At 44.3% G+C, this 19,219-nt stretch overlaps 1 protein-coding gene across 2 annotated transcripts in view; it reads right to left on the bottom strand.

The window, feature by feature from the left end:
- LOC311137226 (choline kinase alpha-like) overlaps positions 1-19,219 on the bottom strand; it is a 70,658-nt gene that overhangs the window by 49,931 nt on the left and 1,508 nt on the right. Inside the window, exons 1-6 of one of the 2 annotated variants that reach the window (XM_084171607.1) lie at positions 6,762-9,282; positions 6,575-6,663; positions 6,248-6,374; positions 5,316-5,420; positions 3,342-3,470; positions 2,452-2,577 (exon numbers count right to left, since the gene is read on the bottom strand). The exons of the other annotated variant lie outside the window; for it this stretch is intronic. Coding sequence (XP_084027733.1) covers positions 2,452-2,498 — 47 coding nt within the window. The 5' untranslated portion in view covers positions 2,499-2,577; positions 3,342-3,470; positions 5,316-5,420; ... (1 more) ...; positions 6,575-6,663; positions 6,762-9,282. Of the gene's footprint in view, positions 1-2,451; positions 2,578-3,341; positions 3,471-5,315; positions 5,421-6,247; positions 6,375-6,574; positions 6,664-6,761; positions 9,283-19,219 lie in introns of those variants that run through there. 2 annotated transcript variants of the gene reach the window in all.

Below are 19,219 nucleotides of genomic sequence, written 5' to 3'. Positions count from 1 at the left end.
ACAGAGTCTGGAGACACCGTGGAGAACGTTCTGCTGCCTGCAACATCCTCTAGCATGACCAGTTTGGCGGTGGGTCAGTCATGGTGTGGGGTGGCATTTCTTTGGGGGGCCGCACAGCCCTCCATGTGCTCGCCAGAGGTAGCCTGACTGCCATTAGGTACCGAGATGAGGTCCTCAGACCCCTTGTGAGACCATATGCTGGTGCGGTTGGCCCTGGGTTCCTCCTAATGCAAGACAATGCTAGACCTCATGTGGCTGGAGTGTGTCAGCAGTTCCTGCAAGAGGAAGGCATTGATGCTATGGACTGGCCCGCCCGTTCCCCAGACCTGAATCCAATTGAGCACATCTGGGACATCATGTCTCGCTCCATCCACCAACGCCACGTTGCTCCACAGACTGTCCAGGAGTTGGCGGATGCTTTAGTCCAGGTCTGGGAGGAGATCCCTCAGGAGACCATCCGCCACCTCATCAGGAGCATGCCCAGGCGTTGTAGGGAGGTCATACAGGCACGTGGAGGCCACACACACTACTGAGCCTCATTTTGACTTGTTTTAAGGACATTACATCAAAGTTGGATCAGCCTGTAGTGTGGTTTTCCACTTTAATTTTGAGGGCGACTCCAAATCCAGACCTCCATGGGTTGATAAATTTGATTTCCATTGATAATTTTTGTGTGATTTTGTTGTCAGCACATTCAACTATGTAAAGAAAAAAGTATTTAATAAGATTATTTCATTCATTCAGATCTAGGATGTGTTATTTTAGTGTTCCCTTTATTTTTTTGAGCAGTGTGTATACAGTGGGGAAAATAAGTATTTAGTCAGCCACCAATTGTGCAAGTTCTCCCACTTAAAAAGATGAGAGAGGCCTGTAATTTTCATCATAGGTACACGTCAACTATGACAGACAAAATGAGGGAAAAAAATCCAGAAAATCACATTGTAGGATTTGTAATGAATTTATTTGCAAATTATGGTGGAAAATAAGTATTTGGTCACCGACAAACAAGCAAGATTTCTGGCTCTCACAGACCTGTAACTTATTCTTTAAGAGGCTCCTCTGTCCTCCACTCGTTACCTGTATTAATGGCACCTGTTTGAACTTGTTATCAGTATAAAAGACACCTGTCCACAACCTCAAACAGTCACACTCCAAACTCCACTATGGCCAAGACCAAAGAGCTGTCAAAGGACACCAGAAACAAAATTGTAGACCTGCACCAGGCTGGGAAGACTGAATCTGCAATAGGTAAGCAGCTTGGTTTGAAGAAATCAACTGTGGGAGCAATTATTAGGAAATGGAAGACATACAAGACCACTGATAATCTCCCTTGATCTGGGGCTCCACGCAAGATCTCACCCTGTGGGGTCAAAATGATCACAAGAACGGTGAGCAAAAATCCCAGAACCACACGGGGGGACCTAGTGAATGACCTGCAGAGAGCTGGGACCAAAGTAACAAAGCCTACCATCAGTAACACACTACGCCGCCAGGGACTCAAATCCTGCAGTGCCAGACGTGTCCCCCTGCTTAAGCCAGTACATGTCCAGGCCCGTCTGAAGTTTGCTAGAGTGCATTTGGATGATCCAGAAGAGGATTGGGAGAATGTCATATGGTCAGATGAAACCAAAATATAACTTTTTGGTAAAAACTCAACTCGTCGTGTTTGGAGGACAAAGAATGCTGAGTTGCATCCAAAGAACACCATACCTACTGTGAAGCATGGGGGTGGAAACATCATGCTTTGGGGCTGTTTTTCTGCAAAGGGACCAGGACGACTGATCCCTGTAAAGGAAAGAATGAATGGGGCCATGTATCGTGAGATTTTGAGTGAAAACCTCCTTCCATCAGCAAGGGCATTGAAGATGAAATGTGGCTGGGTCTTTCAGCATGACAATGATCCCAAACACACCGCCCGGGCAACGAAGGAGTGGCTTCGTAAGAAGCATTTCAAGGTCCTGGAGTGGCCTAGCCAGTCTCCAGATCTCAACCCCATAGAAAATCTTTGGAGGGAGTTGAAAGTCCGTGTTGCCCAGCGACAGCCCCAAAACATCACTGCTCTAGAGGAGATCTGCATGGAGGAATGGGCCAAAATACCAGCAACAGTGTGTGAAAACCTTGTGAAGACTTACAGAAAACGTTTGACCTGTGTCATTGCCAACAAAGGGTATATAACAAAGTATTGAGAAACTTTTGTTATTGACCAAATACTTATTTTCCACCATAATTTGCAAATAAATTCATTAAAAATCCTACAATGTGATTTTCTGGATTTTTTTTCCTCATTTTGTCTGTCATAGTTGACGTGTACCTATGATGAAAGTTACAGGCCTCTCTCGTCTTTTTAAGTGGGAGAACTTGCACAATTGGTGGCTGACTGAATACTTTTTTCCCCCACTGTATATATATATATATATAATACAAAAATAATTGATCATCTTTACGTATTACCTTTGACAGACTGTTTCTTTGCTCATTCGAACCATAGAGAATGGCATAGGTCACATAGTGGTTTATGTAATACAGGCCTTTCTTATTGCAGTCCTTCAGGTTAAGCAAGAGGTAATGTTTGACGGTCTGGAAAAGAAAACAGTAACACATTACAACATTTTTCAGTCTTATTTCTTTAAATTGTTACCACCACCAATTGTTATCACCAGTTGGATTAATTTACATAAAATAAAAACATAGGCCTAATATGTCAACAAGTGCTGATTTATTTTTTCAAGGAGGCATAATTTTAACACTGGTGTGTTTCATTTGGTGACCTTAGCAATGACATGCTGGTCTTAAACTATTTCCAAGGTTTTAGCCTCTTTTCAAAGTGCGACAAATCAGCAGTAACCCACTGGGCAGATGTTATTTCAACGTCTAGTTTTGATTTACATTTGGTTGAGTTCTCAACTAATGTGAACTGCACCTATTAGAAAGATCTGGGTGCCATTTACAGAGCGAGAACTGGGCTAGCTGTTCACTCCCAGGCCTACTCCAACCAGCTTGCCCAATACAAAAAAAACTCAACACCCAGAAGCCCCTACCTACTACTGTACTTCCATAAACACAGAGAGAGGCAACGCTAAAACCCAAATCTCCACCTTCACTCACATGTTCCAGCCTAAGGACACTTTCCCACTAACATCTCATATGACCTATGCAATGATTTTTACAACTATTTGATTTTTCTACTATTTCCAGACAAAAATTGACAAAATCCACCAACAGCTACTGACAAAAACCCATAAGCCTGACATCATTCCAGTGCCCAACTGGACAAAAACAAGATTGTAGACAAAGTTGTAGACAAACAATTGTAGACAAAGTTGGAATTTCATTAACCTCACCTCTCCAGTGAGCAACTCATGTGACCTCAGTGTCTGGAACTCACTGACCCGCAAAACAGATGTCACTTTGTGCAAAGAAATGACTGACACCACTTCTTCAGTGGTGTCTTCCTGCCACAGGTCCTTTGCCTAATAAACAACACCTCAACAACATTATTTATTTAATGTATATTTAACAAGTGAAGTTAAATACTGAACAAAAATATCAACGCAACATGCAACAACTTCAAAGATTTTCCTGAGTTACAGTTCATACAGTGAGGGAAAAAAGTATTTGATCCCCTGCTGATTTGAGCCCACTGACAATGAAATGATCAGTGTATAATTTTAATGGTAGGTTTATTTGAACAGTGAGAGACAGAATAACAACAACAAAATCCAGAAAAATGCATGTCAAAAATGTTATAAATTGATTTGCATTTTAATGAGGGAAATAAGTATTTGACCCCCTCTCAATCAGAAAGATTTCTGGCTCCCAGGTGTCTTTTATACAGGTAACGAGCTGAGATTAGGAGCACACTCTTAAAGGGAGTGCTCCTAATCTCAGTTTGTTACCTGTATAAAAGACACCTGTCCACAGAAGCAATCAATCAATCAGATTCCAAACTCTTCGCCATGGCCAAGACCAAAGAGCTCTCCAAGGATGTCAGGAACAAGATTGTAGACCTACACAAGGCTGGAATGGGCTACAAGACCATCGCTAAGCAGCTTGGTGAGAAGGTGACAACAGTTGGTGCGATTATTCGCAAATGGAAGAAACACAAAATAACTGTCAATCTCCTTCGGCTTGGGGCTCCATGCAAGATCTCACCTCGTGGAGTTGCAATGATCATGAGAACGGTGAGGAATGAGCCCAGAACTACATGGGAGAATCTTGTCAATGATCTCAAGGCAGCTGGGACCATAGTCACCAAGAAAACAATTGGTAACACACTACGCCGTATAGGACTGAAATCCTGCAGTGCCCGCAAGGTACCCCTGCTCAAGAAAGCACATATACATGCCCGTCTGAAGTTTGCCAATGAACATCTGAATGATTCAGAGGAGAACTGGGTGAAAGTGTTGTGGTCAGATGAGACCCTATGACCCCAAGAACACCATCTCCACCGTCAAACATGGAGGTGGAAACATTATGCTTTGGGGGTGTTTTTCTGCTAAGGGGACAGGACAACTTCACTGCATCAAAGGGACGATGGACGGGGCCATGTACCGTCAAATCTTTGGTGAGAACCTCCTTCCCTCAGCCAAGGCATTGAAAATGGGTCATGGATGGGTATTCCAGCATGACAATGACCCAAAACACATGGCCAAGGCAACAAAGGAGTGGCTCAAGAAGAAGCACATTAAGGTCCTGGAGTGGCCTAGCCAGTCTCCAGACCTTAATCCCATAGAAAATCTGTGGAGGGAGCTGAAGGTTCGAGTTGCCAAACATCAGCCTCAAAACCTTAATGACTTGGAGAAGATCTGCAAAGAGGAGTGGGACAAAATCCCTCCTGAGATGTGTGCAAACCTGGTGGCCAACTACAAGAAACGTCTGACCTCTGTGATTGCCAACAAGGGTTTTGCCACCAAGTACTAAGTCATGTTTTGCAGAGGGGTCAAATACTTGTTTCCCTCATTAAAATGCAAATCAATTTATAACATTTTTGACATGCGTTTTTCTGGATGCTTTTTTTGTTATTCTGTCTCTCACTGTTTAAATAAACCTACCATTAAAATTATAGACTGATAATTTCTTTGTCAGTGGGCAAACGTACAAAATCAGCAGGGGATCAAATACTTTTCCCCCCTCACTGTATAAGGAAATCAGTCCATTGGAATCAATTCATTAGGCCCTAATCTATGGATTTCACATGACTGGGCAGGGATGCAGCCATGGGTGGGCCTTGGAGCCAGGCACAGCCAATCGGAATGAGTTTTCCACACAAAAGGGCTTTATTACTGACAGAAATACTAATCAGCACCCCACCCCACCTCACACGATACCGCAAGTGAAGAAGCTGGATGTGGAGGTCCTGGGCTGGCGTGGTTACACATGGTCTGCGGTTGTGAGGCCGGTTGGACGTACTGCCAAATTCTCTAAAACGACATTGGAGGCAGCTTATTGTAGAGAAATTAACATTCAATTATCTGGCAACAGCTCTGGTGGACATTCCTGCAGTCAGCAAGCCAATTGCATGCTCTCTCAAAACTTGAGACATTGTGTGGTGTGACAAAACTGCACATTTGAAAGTGGCCTTTTATTGTCCCCAGCACAAGGTGCACCTGTGTAATGATCATGCTGTTTAATCAGCTTCTTGATATGCCACACCTGTCAGGTGGATGGATTATCTTGGCAAAGGAGAAATTCTCACTAACAGGGATGTAAACAAATTTGTGCACACATTTTGAGAGAACTTCTTGTGCATATGGAACATTTCTGGGATTTTGTATTTCAGCTCATGAAACATTACATTTACATTTTAGTCATTTAGCAGACGCTCTTATCCAGAGCGACTTACAGTTAGTGAATACATTTTTTTTATTTTTTTTTATTATTTTTTTATACTGGCCCCCCGTGGGAAACGAACCCACAACCCTGGCGTTGCAAACGCCATGCTCTATCAACTGAGCTACATCCCTGCCGGCCATTCCCTCCCCTACCCTGGACGACGCTGGGCCAATTGTGCGCCGCCCATGAGTCTCCCGGTCGCGGCCGGCTGCGACAGAGCCTGGATTCGAACCAGGATCTCTAGTGGCACAGTTAGCACTGCGATGCAGTGCCTTAGACCACTGCGCCACTCAGGAGTGGGACATGGGACCAACACTTTACATGTTGCGTTTATCTTTGTGTACATAAATAGATACAGATATATAATATACATAGATGTAAAGATGCATTGAATGTGAATCTTGTTGACTCTTACCTCTTTTTCTACACTACGTTGTGTCTTTGCACTGTCAGTGGATTTCTTACTCGGACCCAGAGGAGCTAGTGATGTTATTTCGGAGCCTTTTCTTGGGGCTTGGAAGAATTGGTGACTTGTCCTTTGCCTAATGAACAACACATCAACAAGATGTAGTATTTCAGTTGTGTGAGAAATTGTTAAATATGGATCTATAATAATAAAATATGTAACAATGTAGTTCATTTCAATAATGTAGACTCTTACCCCTTTGTCAACACCACATAACACAAAACTTGTAATAGTTAATCTCATTGACCACTATACTTTATTGTCAAAGTCTCATACCTGTCTGGTCTGTCCTATGATGTCCCCATCTTCAGCCTTCAATGAGAAGTCTTTAGGAGTCCTTTACGGGAGGATGACAGCAGAGGCATCTGAAGTTAATGTTAAAATTATTATACCCAAAAATGTCAAAGACAACATAATTACTTTATATTTTATAAAACACTATTTTTCTGTAAAAGAGTCATACCTGTACGGTTTGCTTTCTGTTCTTGCGTGAGGAATGCTTCTTTGAGCCTTTGGGAGTTGGCACATTTGAGGGAGGCTGAAAAACGTTTGTTATTTGTTTTCTTGGGTGTTTCAGCTCTGTCAGTTCTCTTTGCCCACTGTTCCTAAGAGTGCTCTATGCTGTCACCTTTGAGTGGATTATCAAGCATTCTCTCTGGGAGACCATGTGCTCCCGGTAACACCCTGTCAGGGAAGTGTTCATTTTGCGAACAAAAGCACCAGGCTGAAGGAATCTTTGATTGCGCAGTATGCTGTTCTTTACTACCCCAAACCACTGTTCTGCTGTTGGTTTCCCTGGTTTTCATCCCCTGATTTTGTTGTAAGTGTTGCTGTAGACACATACCTACTAAGGTGCCCCAACAAGATCCCACTCCAAATTGGGAATATCCCCAGGTAGTCCTTCAACAGGACATCCAACAGCTCTGGACAGAAATGTTTGATACTCTCGACTTCCTCAGTTTTCTCTGCTTCAAATGTCACGCTATGTGTTCTTTAGTGCCAAAGCGAACTCCTAGGTGAACGGTGAACAGTGACCTGGAAAAGATGGTATTTGCATCCCTTGGGGCCACATCATCCTTCAGGAAGGGTTTGACAATGTCTGCCTCATCATCTAGCACCTTGGATATGCAGATGAGGTTTGTCAGCACCTTCAGACTTTTCTGCACACTGGTTGTGGAGTCTTCAGCCAAGAAAACATGGCACATGTGAGTGAAGACACCCAAAGCACTCTCCAGGCTGGTGCTATTGAGGAGATAGGCAACGCAGTTTGTTGAATACTCCATCAGGCCCTTGTTCTTTGTTGCTCTGCCAAAACCTCCAAAGACGGCCTTGATAATATGAACAGAGCAGAGTTGAACTAGTGTTATATTTTTTGGTTTATTTCTGCTCCGCTCATTCTGGACCACCCGATAAGCCTTCTCCAGGTAGTCACTTATATTTTCTCTACTGAAGGCAAGAAGGACACTCTGGATAAGGGCCCAACTGTAATCTGTTTCTACCTGGTGCACCCTGTGGGTAGTCATCTTGCTGACTTTGTGCAAGGTCTGCATCATCCAAAACACCAGGTTTGGTACTGCATGGTCATTGGTGACCATTTCGGACACTGGAAGGGGAGGCTTGTCTATAATAAAGCGCCCGCTTTGGCTGGGAAGGGATGTGGCTCACCACTCCTCCAGTGGAATCCAGGTGCAGAATGACAGGTCGTCTTTGCCTGAGGTGACGCACAGCAATAGCCAACCCTGTCTCGGTATACAGGTGAACGCCAAAAGGATCCACTTGAACATGCTGTACATACCCGGGACATCATTTAACATTGTAGTCACACTCCTTTATAATGCTTTGCATCAAGATCAACTCCATGATCACGTCGTCATGGAGATGAGTGCTTCTTTGTAGCTCTGATGAGTTTACTTTCAAGACTTCTTTCTTGAGGCTACGGCTGATATTTCACTGCCATCAGCTCGGGCAATGACGTCTTGTTAAGGTTGGTGTAATAAAAGTTATTTACTCCTTTCCCTCTTCCGTGGTAGCTTACAGACCAGGAAATAACCTCACCTTTAAAGGGTTTCACTTCTCCTACACAGGTGACCTGTACAGCCACTGTCTTGTTTTTTTTAGAGGCTTGTGTTGTATTTTAAAAGAGATACAGTATGTACCTTGACAGCTTGTGAAGGAACATACCTCCTTTACTTTGAGATACGGGCACAGCATTTTCCTACTCCCCCTGAACTTAACATGCTGGTACATTAAAACAAGTGTACAACATGGAGAGTGTTTTGTAAACTCTGTATAGAGCACGTGTCCATGGCTTATGAAGATTAGTTGTGCCAGACAGTGGTTTCATTTTGTTTCACTTTCTTTGTGGAACCTTCATAATGAATTGTTTTGGTTCAAGCCTTGTTCCTGTAGTCATTCACCTTTTTCCTTCATGGAGCCATCAGGCTCAACATGGCGTGTTTGCTCATGGTTTGAACCCACTTCATCAGCAAACATTTCCTCCTCACTAGCATCATCATCATCATCATCATCTCAAGTCATCTTCTCCATCCTGTCTGATCTCATCTTCTCCACGATGTATATGGTGTTCTCTGTCCTTTCGCTCTTCTTCTCCCAGTCCCTCTTTCCTCTTTGAATCCTCATCATCCTTTCTCTCTAAGTCACCTTCTGTGCCTTTCCTCATTGCTTCTTGGTCACCTGTCTTTTCCTCCTCACTGTCCCTGTATCCATATTCATGTTCTGTTTGATTCTTCATTTTCTCTCTCTACATCTCTCGGAACCTATGTGCTCCATCTGTCCGCTTTAAATCTTCATCATCATCGTTTTCGCTCTCTCTCAAGTCATCTTCTCCATCCTGTCTGATCATAACCCCACCGCCAACATGGTGCACTCTGTTCACAATGATGACATCAGCCAACCATACTCGCACACAGAACGCCATACACGTGGTCTGCGGTTGTGAGGCCAGTTGGACGTACTGCGAAATACTCTGAAACGACATTGGAAGCAGCTTATGGTAGAGAAATTAACATTCAATTATATGGCAACAGCTCTGGTGGACATTCCTGCAGTCAGCATGCAAATTGCACGCTCCCTCAAAACTTGAGACATCTGTGGCATTGTGTTGTGTTACAAAACTGCACATTTTAAAGTGGCCTTTTATTGTCCCCAGCACAAGGTGCACCTGTGTGATGATCATGCTGTTTAATCAGCTTCTTGATATGCCACACCTGTCAGGTGGATGGATCATTTACATTTAAGTCATTTAGCAGACGCTCTTATCCAGAGTGACTTACAGTCAGTGAGTGCATACATTACTTTTATTATTTTTTCGAACCCACAACCCTGGCGTTGCAAACGCCATGCTCTACCAACTGAGCTACATCCCTGCCGGACATTCCCTCCCCTACCCTGGACGACGCTGGGCCAATTGTGAGCCGCCCCATGGGTCTCCCGGTCGCGGCCGGCTACGACAGAGCCTGATCACTTGGCAAAGGAGAAATGCTCACTAACAGGAATGTAGACAAATGTGCACAACATTTTAGCCAAAACAAGCTTTTTGTGCATATGGAGACTTTCTGAGATCTTTTATTTCAGCTCATGAAACCAACACGTTACATGTTGCATTTATATTTTTGTTTAGTGTACAAGGCTGTATATGGTGGGAGGCAGAAACATCATATGGGGCTGGTTTCCTGGACACAGATTAAGCATGGTCTACAACTAAGAAGCCATTGCAATGGAGAATCTCCATTGATGTGTTTTAGTCCACAACTAGGATTAATATGTGTCTGGGAAACCTGCCCATGATGTTTGTTATTAGTCAGAATCTAAAAATCAGTGGTGGTATTGTATGACTATTAGAAATATGATCATGAATACTATCTTTGATATATAGGTGTAATAACATGTGAACACTTACTGGTACATACATTATCTGGACCATTATCTTACAATCAATTGCTGAAAATATCAACTTTACTTTCATTGAATTTACTTATATGAGGAGTTCAGACAATATTGGGAAATATGGGGTTCACATGGTTGTTACTTACCTGTGCTCCTTCCTTTTTCAAGTACCTCTCCTCTAACACATCTCCTGTCCTTGAACAATACCACATGTAACCATTTTCATCGCTTTTCATTGTCCTTGTTGAAAAGGTTGAGCGCAAGAGTGGAGAATTTTATGTTTGTGATTTCTTTTTTCCAAAGCCTTGTGAAATAAATGCCTGCAGAACCATCTCTCTCCCACCAGCTTTTCTCCAAAGATCTTCTATACTTTTTTAAACCGTCCCATTGCAGCTTTCTCTCCCTGTGCATTGAAACCTCAAAACAACAATGTTGACACCAATTTGATGAGTGTATTCTTCTGGATAATCATGGTCCTACTGTCACCTACTGGCTGTGGAAAACAACTAGTTATCAGACCGAATACAGGCATAAACCAATAGCTTTTGCCAATAGGTTCAGTGTACATTTATACCTGCTCTTGAAGACCCTTAATATACATTTATACATTTACTGGTAAGACGAGGGGTGGCGGTCTCTGTATATTTGTAAACAACAGCTGGTGCACAAAATCTAATACTAAGGAAGTCTCGAGGTTTTGCTCGCCTGAGGTAGAGTATCTTATGATAAGCTGTAGACCACACTATTTACCAAGAGAGTTTTCATCTATATTTTTCATAGCTGTCTATTTACCACCACAAACCAATGCTGGCATTAAGATTGCACTGAATGAGTTGTACAAGGCCATTAATCAACAGGAAAACGCTCATCCAGATGCAGCGCTCCTAGTAGCCGGGGACTTTAATGCAGGGAAACTTAAATCCGTTCTACCTAATTTCTACCAGCATGTTAAATGTGCAACCAGAGGGAAAAAAACTCTAGACCACCTTTACTCCACACACAGAGACGCATACAAAGCTCTCCCTCGCCCTCCATTTGGCAAATCTGACCATAACTCTATCCTCCTGATTCCTGCTTATAAGCAAAAACTGAAGCAGGAAGCACCAGTGATTCGGTTAATAAAAAAGTGGTCAGATGACGCAGATGCTAAGCTACAGGACTGTTTTGCTAGCACAGACTGGAACATGTTCCGGGATTCTTCAGACAGCATTGAGGAGTACGCCACATCAGTCACTGGCTTCATCAATAAGTGCATCGATGATGTCGTCCCCACAGTGACCGTACGTACATACCCCAACCAGAAGCCATGGATTACAGGAAACATCCGCACTGAGCTAAAGGGTAGAGCTGCCGCTTTCAAGGAACGGGACTCTAACCCGGACGCTTATAAGAAATCCCGCTATGACCTCCGACGAACCATCAAACAGGCAAAGAGTCAATACAGGTCTAAGATTGAATCATACTACACTGGCTCTGACGCTCGTCGGATGTGGCAGGGCTTGAAAACTATTACAGACTACAAAGGGAAGCACAGCCGCGAGCTGCCCAGTGACACAAGCCTACCAGACGAGCTAAACCACTTCTATGCTCGCTTCGAGGCAAGCAACACTGAAGCATGCATGAGAGCACCAGCTGTTCCGGACGACTATGTGATCACGCTCTCCGTAGCCGATGTGAGTAAGACTTTTAAGCAGGTCAACATTCACAAGGCCGCAGGGCCAGACGGATTACCAGGACGTGTACTCCGAGCATGTGCTGACCAACTGGCAAGTGTCTTCACTGACATTTTCAACATGTCCCTGACTGAGTCTGTAATACCAACATGTTTCAAGCAGACCACCATAGTCCCCGTGCCCAAGAACTCTAAGAACCTGCCTAAATGACTACCGACCCGTAGCACTGACGTCTGTAGCCATGAAGTGCTTTGAAAGACTGGTCATGGCTCACATCAACAGCATAATCCCAGAAACCCTAGACCCACTCCAATTTGCATACCGCCCCAACAGATCCACAGATGATGCAATCTCTATCGCACTCCACACTGCCCTTTCCCACCTGGACAAGAGGAACACCTACGTGAGAATGCTATTCATTGACTACAGCTCAGCATTCAACACCATAGTGCCCTCTAAGCTCATCACTAAGCTAAGGATCCTGGGACTAAACACCTCCCTCTGCAACTGGATCCTGGACTTCCTGACGGGCCGCCCCCAGGTGGTAAGGGTAGGTAACAACACATCTGCCACACTGATCCTCAACACGGGGGCCCCTCAGGGGTGCGTGCTCAGTCCCCTCCTGTACTCTCTGTTCACCCATGACTGCATGGCCAGGCATGACTCCAACACCATCATTAAGTTTGCCGACGACACAACAGTGGTAGGCCTGATCACCGACAACGATGAGACAGCCTATAGGGAGGAGGTCAGAGATCTGGCCGTGTGGTGCCAGGACAACAACCTCTCCCTCAACGTGACCAAGACAAAGGAGATGATTGTGGACTACAGGAAAAAAAAGAGGACTGAGCACGCCCCCATTCTCATCGACGGGGCTGTAGTGGAACAGGTTGAGAGCTTCAAGTTCCTTGGTGTCCACATCACCAACGAACTATCATGGTCCAAACACACCAAGACAGTCGTGAAGAGGGCACGACAAAGCCTATTCCCCCTCAGGAGACTAAAAAGATTTGGCATGGGTCCTCAGATCCTCAAAAAATTCTACAGCTGCACCATCGAGAGCATCCTGACTGGTTGCATCACCGCCTGGTATGGCAACTTCTTGGCCTCTGACCGCAAGGCACTACAGAGGGTAGTGCGTACGGCCCAGTACATCACTGGGGCAAAGCTCCCTGCCATCCAGGACCTCTATACCAGGCGGTGTCAGAGGAAGGCCCTCAAAATTGTCAAAGACTCCAGCCACCCTAGTCATAGACTGTTCTCTCTGCTACCGCACGGCAAGCGGTACCGGAGTGCCAAGTCTAGGTCCAAAAGACTTCTCAACAGCTTCTACCCCCAAGCCATAAGACTCCTGAACAGCTAATCACAGCTAATCATGGCTACCCGGACTATTTGCACTGCCCCCCCCCACCCCATCCTTTTTACGCTGCTGCTACTCTGTTAAGTATTTATGCATAGTCACTTTAACTCTACCCACATGTACATATTACCTCAACTAGCCGGTGCCCCCGCACACTGACTCTGCAACGGTACCCCCCTGTATATATAGCCTCCCTACTGTCACTTTATTTTACTGTATATATAGCCTCCCTACTGTCACTTTATTTTACTTCTGCTCTTTTTTTCTCAACACTTTTTTTGTTGTTGTTTTATTCTTACTTTTTTTGTTTAAAATAAATGCACTGTTGGTTAAGGGCTGTAAGTAAGCATTTCACTGTAATGTCTGCACCTGTTGTATTCGGCGCATGTGACCAATAAAATTTGATTTGATTTGATTTGATATTTGGAATTGCATGGCCAAACACATTTTTTGAATAATTCAAGAGACTATAAGATACATTTTATATTTTGTAGTGGTGTTATACCCTATTACAAAAACAGAATATTATACATAGTTAATAGTTTATTCCTCTTTGTAGCTTTACCTGTGTGTGTGTGAGATATCATAACTTGTATGTTATTTAATTAAAATGAGTAACAACATGTTTAATCCAACTGTGAGGGAGATCTCCTGTTTATTGGTCTGTGGCCACTGACACCTGCCCTGGTCAGAGGGAATAAGGCAAATTCACAGCGGATGAACACACACAGGGTAGTTTATTGGCAGATTTATATTGGAATGTGAATGGAATATGAAACAGTGAGAGAGAGAGTATGTGTGTGGTTGCAGTACTAAAGGAAAAATAAATGCATGTATTAGCAAACAGTAATTAAAATGTAATTACAATGTAATGAAAACAATGTTCATCTCCCAGAAATAAATGAATAGGAGCAAGAAGCAATACAAATTCTTCAAAAACACACAAAATAAAATAAAAAGAAAGTTCACTAGTGAAAAGCAGTACAAAAACAAAAGGATAAAACGAATAATGATTTTGCACATTGAAAACGAAAGGACACTAACAAAGTCATAATGTTATATATTAAGGTTGTACATTTACTACCCCCATACTTACCTTAGTTGTATGCACAGACCATCATGGGTAATGTTGAGATGACAGAGCACATTCATATAAATGGTTGAACTTATTCCTGGGTTGTTTTGAGGTTTTGAGCACTGGAGGATGGGCTCATGGTAATATCTGCTGGGGAATTGGTGGAATTGTATCAAATACATGGTTTGATTCTATTCCATTTGCTCCGCTCCAGCCATTATTATGAGCCATACTGCATTCAGCAGTTCCACTGGTGCCTAGGTCATGTGATCAAGGACCTATTGAAATTCTAAGGTAAAAATGTAACTAATAAATGAAGGTAAAACATTTAAATACTTCTTTTTTTTTAACAAAGGCTGTGCAATGTATGTCCCTACCCTGTGAACATTCCAACGCTGGTTTGAGGTGTCTAGGTCACATGGTCAAGGAGCTATTGAATTAAGAGATATATACAGTGAGGAAAAAAGTATTTGATCCCCTGCTGATTTTGTACGTTTGCCCACTGACAAAGAAATGATCAGTCTATAATTTTAATGGTAGGTTTATTTGAACAGTGAGAGACAGAATAACAACAACAAAATCCAGAAAAACGCATGTCAAAAATGTTATGAATTGATTTGCATTTTAATGAGGGAAATAAGTATTTGACCCCTCTGCAAAACATGACTTAGTACTTGGTGGCAAAACCCTTGTTGGCAATCACAGAGGTCAGACGTTTCTTGTAGTTGGCCACCAGGTTTGCACACATCTCAGGAGGGATTTTGTCCCACTCCTCTTTGCAGATCTTCTCCAAGTCATTAAGGTATCGAGGCTGACGTTTGGCAACTCAAACCGTCAGCTCCCTCCACAGGTGTTCTATGGAATTAAGGTCTGGAGACTGTGCTTCTACTTGAGCCACTCCTTTGTTGCCTTGGCCGTGTGTTTTGGGTCATTGTCATGCTGGAATACCCATCCACGACCCATTTTCAATGCCCTAGCTGAGGGAAGGAGGTTCTCACCCAAGATTTGACGGTACATGGCCCCGTCCATCGTCCCTTTGATGCGGTGAAGTTGTCCTGTCCCCTTAGCAGAAAAACTGTCCCCTTAGCAGAAAAACACCCCCTAAGTATAATGTTTCCACCTCCATGTTTGACGGTGGGGATGGTGTTCTTGGGGTCATAGGCAGCATTCCTCCTCCTCCAAACACGGCGAGTTGAGTTGATGCCAAAGAGCTCGATTTTGGTCTCATCTGACCACAACACTTTCACCCAGTTCTCCTCTGAATCATTCAGATGTTCATTGGCAAACTTCAGACGGGCCTGTATATGTGCTTTCTTGAGCAGGGGGACTTTGCGGGCGCTGCAGGATTTCAGTCCTTCACGGCATAGTGTGTTACCAATTGTTTTCTTGGTGACTATGGTCCCAGCTGCCTTGAGATCATTGACAAGATCCTCCCGTGTAGTTCTGGGCTGATTCCTCACCGTTCTCATGATCATTGCAACTCCACGGGGTGAGATCTTACATGGAGCCCCAGGCCGAGGGAGATTGACAGTTATTTTGTGTATCTTCCATTTGCGAATAATCGCACCAACTGTTGTCACCTTCTCACCAAGCTGCATGGCGATGGTCTTGTAGCCCATTCCAGCTTTGTGTAGGTCTACAATCTTGTCCCTGACATCCTTGGAGAGCTCTTTGGTCTTGGACATGGTGGAGAGTTTGGAATCTGATTGATTGATTGCTTCTGTGGACAGGTGACTTTTCTATAGGTAACAAACTGAGATTAGGAGCACTCCCTTTAAGAGTGTGCTCCTAATCTCAGCTCGTTACCTGTATAAAAGACACCTGAGAGCAAGAAATCTTTCTGATTGAGAGGGGGTCAAATACTTATTTCCCTCATTAAAATGCAAATCAATTTATAACATTTTTGCCATACGTTTTTCTGGATTAAAAAAATAAAGGCTGCACTAAAATAACATCCTAGATCTGAATGAATGAAATCATCTTATTAAATACTTTTTTCTTTACATAGTTGAATGTGCTGACAACAAAATCACACAAAAATTATCAATGGAAATCAAATGTATCAACCCATGGGAGGTCTGGATTTCGAGTCACCCTCAAAATTAAAGTGGAAAACCACACTACAGGCTGATCCAACTTTGATGTAATGTCCTTAAAACAAGTCAAAATGAGGCACAGTAGTGTGTGTGGCTTCCATGTGCCTGTATGACCTCCCTACAACGCCTGGGCATGCTCCTGATGAGGTGGCGGATGGTCTCCTGAGGGATCTCCTCCCAGACCTGGACTAAAGCATCCGCCAACTCCTGGACAGTCTGTGGTGCAACGTGGCGTTGGTGGATGGAGCGAGACATGATGTCCCAGATGTGCTCAATTGGATTCAAGTCTGGGGAACGAGCGGGCCAGTCCATAGCATCAATGCCTTCCTCTTGCAGGTACTGCTGACACACTCCAGCCGCATGAGGTCTAGCATTGTCTTGCATTAGGAGGAACCCAGGGCCAACCGCACCAGCATATGGTCTCACAAGGGGTCTGAGGATCTCATCTCGGTACCTAATGGCAGTCAGGCTACCTCTGGCGAGCACATGGAGGGCTGTGCGGCCCCCCAAAGAAATGCCACCCCACACCATGACTGACCCACCGCCAAACCGGTCATGCTGGAGGATGTTGCAGGCAGCAGAACGTTCTCCACGGCGTCTCCAGACTCTGTCACATGTGCTCAGTGTGAACCTGCTTTCATCTGTGAAGAGCACAGGGCGCCAGTGGCGAATTTGACAATCTTGGTGTTCTCTGGCAAATGCCAAACGTCCTGCACGGTGTTGGGCTGTAAGCACAACCCCCACCTGTGGACGTCGGGCCCTCATACCACCCTCATGGGGTCTGTTTATGACCATTTGAGCAGACAAATGCACATTTGTGGCCTGCTGGAGGTCATTTTGCAGGGCTCTGGCAGTGCTCCTCCTGCTCCTCCTTGCACAAAGGCAGAGGTAGCAGTCCTGCTGCTGGGTTGTTGCCCTCCTACGGCCTCCTCCACGTCTCCTGATGTACTGGCCTGTCTCCTGGTAGCGCCTCCATGCTCTGGACACTACGCTGACAGACACAGCAAACCTTCTTGCCACAGCTCGCATTGATGTGCCATCCTGGATGAGCTGCACTACCTGAGCCACTTGTGTGGGTTGTAGACTCCGTCTCATGCTACCACTAGAGTGAAAGCACCGCCAGCATTCAAAAGTGACCAAACATCAGCCAGGAAGCATAGGAACTGAGAAGTGGTCTGTGGTCACCACCTGCAAAACCAGTCCTTTATTGGGGGTGTCTTGCTAATTGCCTATAAATTCCACCTGTTGTCTATTCCATTTGCACAACAGCATGTGAAATGTATTGTCAATCAGTGTTGCTTCCTAAGTGGACAGTTACATTGTGTTGTTTAAGTGTTCCCTTTATTTTTTTTTAGCAGTATATATATATATACACACACACATACACACAGTGCCTTCGGAAACTATTCAAACCCCTTGACTTTCTCCACAATTTGTTACTTTGTTACAATTGATTAAATAGTTTTTTCCCCTCATCAATCTGAACAGGTTTTTGGATATTTTGCCTAATTTTTATATATAACTGGTATAAACTATTTACATAAGTATTCATTTACATTTACATTTACGTCATTTAGCAGACGCTCTTATCCAGAGCGACTTATAAATTGGTGCATTCACCCTATAACCAGTGGGATAACCACTTTAAAAATTTTAAGAGGGGGGGGGGGGGGGTAGAAGGATTACTTTATCCTATCCCAGGTATTCCTTAAAGAGGTGGTATTCAGATCCTTTAGTCAATACTTTGTTAAAGCACCTTTGGCAGCGATTACAGCTTCGGGTCTTCTTGGGTATGACGCTACAAGCTTGGCACACCTGTATTTGGGGAGTTTCTCCCCATTCTTCTCTGCAGATCCTCTCAAAATCTGTCAGATTGGATGGATAGCGTTGCTGCACTGCTATTTTCAGGTCTCTCCAGAGATGTTCGATTGGGTTCAAGTCCGGGCTCTGGCTGGGCCACTCAAGAAAATTCAGAGACTTGTTCGGAAGCAACTCCTGCGTTGTCTTGGCTGTGTGCTTAGGGTCGTTGTCCTGTTGGAAGGTGAACCTTCGCCCCAGTCTGAGGTCCTGAGTGGTCTGGAGCAGGGTTTTATGAAGGATCTCTCTATACTTCGCTCAGTTCGTCTTTGCCTCGATCATGACTAGTCTCCCAGTCCCTGCCGCTGAAAAACATCCCCACAGCATGATGCTGCCACCACCATGCTTCACCGTAGGGATGGTGCCAGGTTTCCCCCAGACATGACGCTTGGCATTCAGGCCAAAGAGTTCCATTTTGGTTTCATCAGACCAGAGAATCTTGTTTCTCATGGTCTGAGCGTCCTTTAGGTGCCTTTTGGCAAACTCTAAGCGAGTTGTCATGTGCCTTTTACTGAAGAGTGGCTTCCATCCGGCCACTCTCCCATAAAGGCCTGATTGGTGGAGTGCTGCAGAGATGGGAGAAACTTCCAGAAGGACAACCATCTCCACAGAGGAACTCTGGAGCTCTGTCAGAGTGACCATTGGGTTCTTGGTCACCTCCCTGACCAAGGCCCTTCTCCCCCAATTGCTCACTTTGGCCGGGCGGCCAGCTCTAGGAAGTGTCTTGGTGGTTCCAAACGTCTTCCATTTAAGAATGATGGAGGCCACTGTGTTCTTGGGGACCTTCAATGCTGCAGAAATGTTTTGGACCCTTCCCCAGATCTGTGCCTCGACACAATCCTGTCTCTGAGCTCTACGAACAATTCCTTCAACTTCATGGCTTGGTTTTTGTTCTGACATGCACTGTCAACTGTGGGACCTTATATAGACAGGTGTGTGCCTTTCCAAATCATG

This window comes from Coregonus lavaretus, assembly GCF_964263955.1.
Source record: "Coregonus lavaretus genome assembly, chromosome: 11".
Taxonomy (NCBI): domain Eukaryota; kingdom Metazoa; phylum Chordata; class Actinopteri; order Salmoniformes; family Salmonidae; genus Coregonus; species Coregonus lavaretus.
Note: the sequence above shows the minus strand (reverse complement) of the source record. Positions and strands in the feature narration are given on the sequence as shown.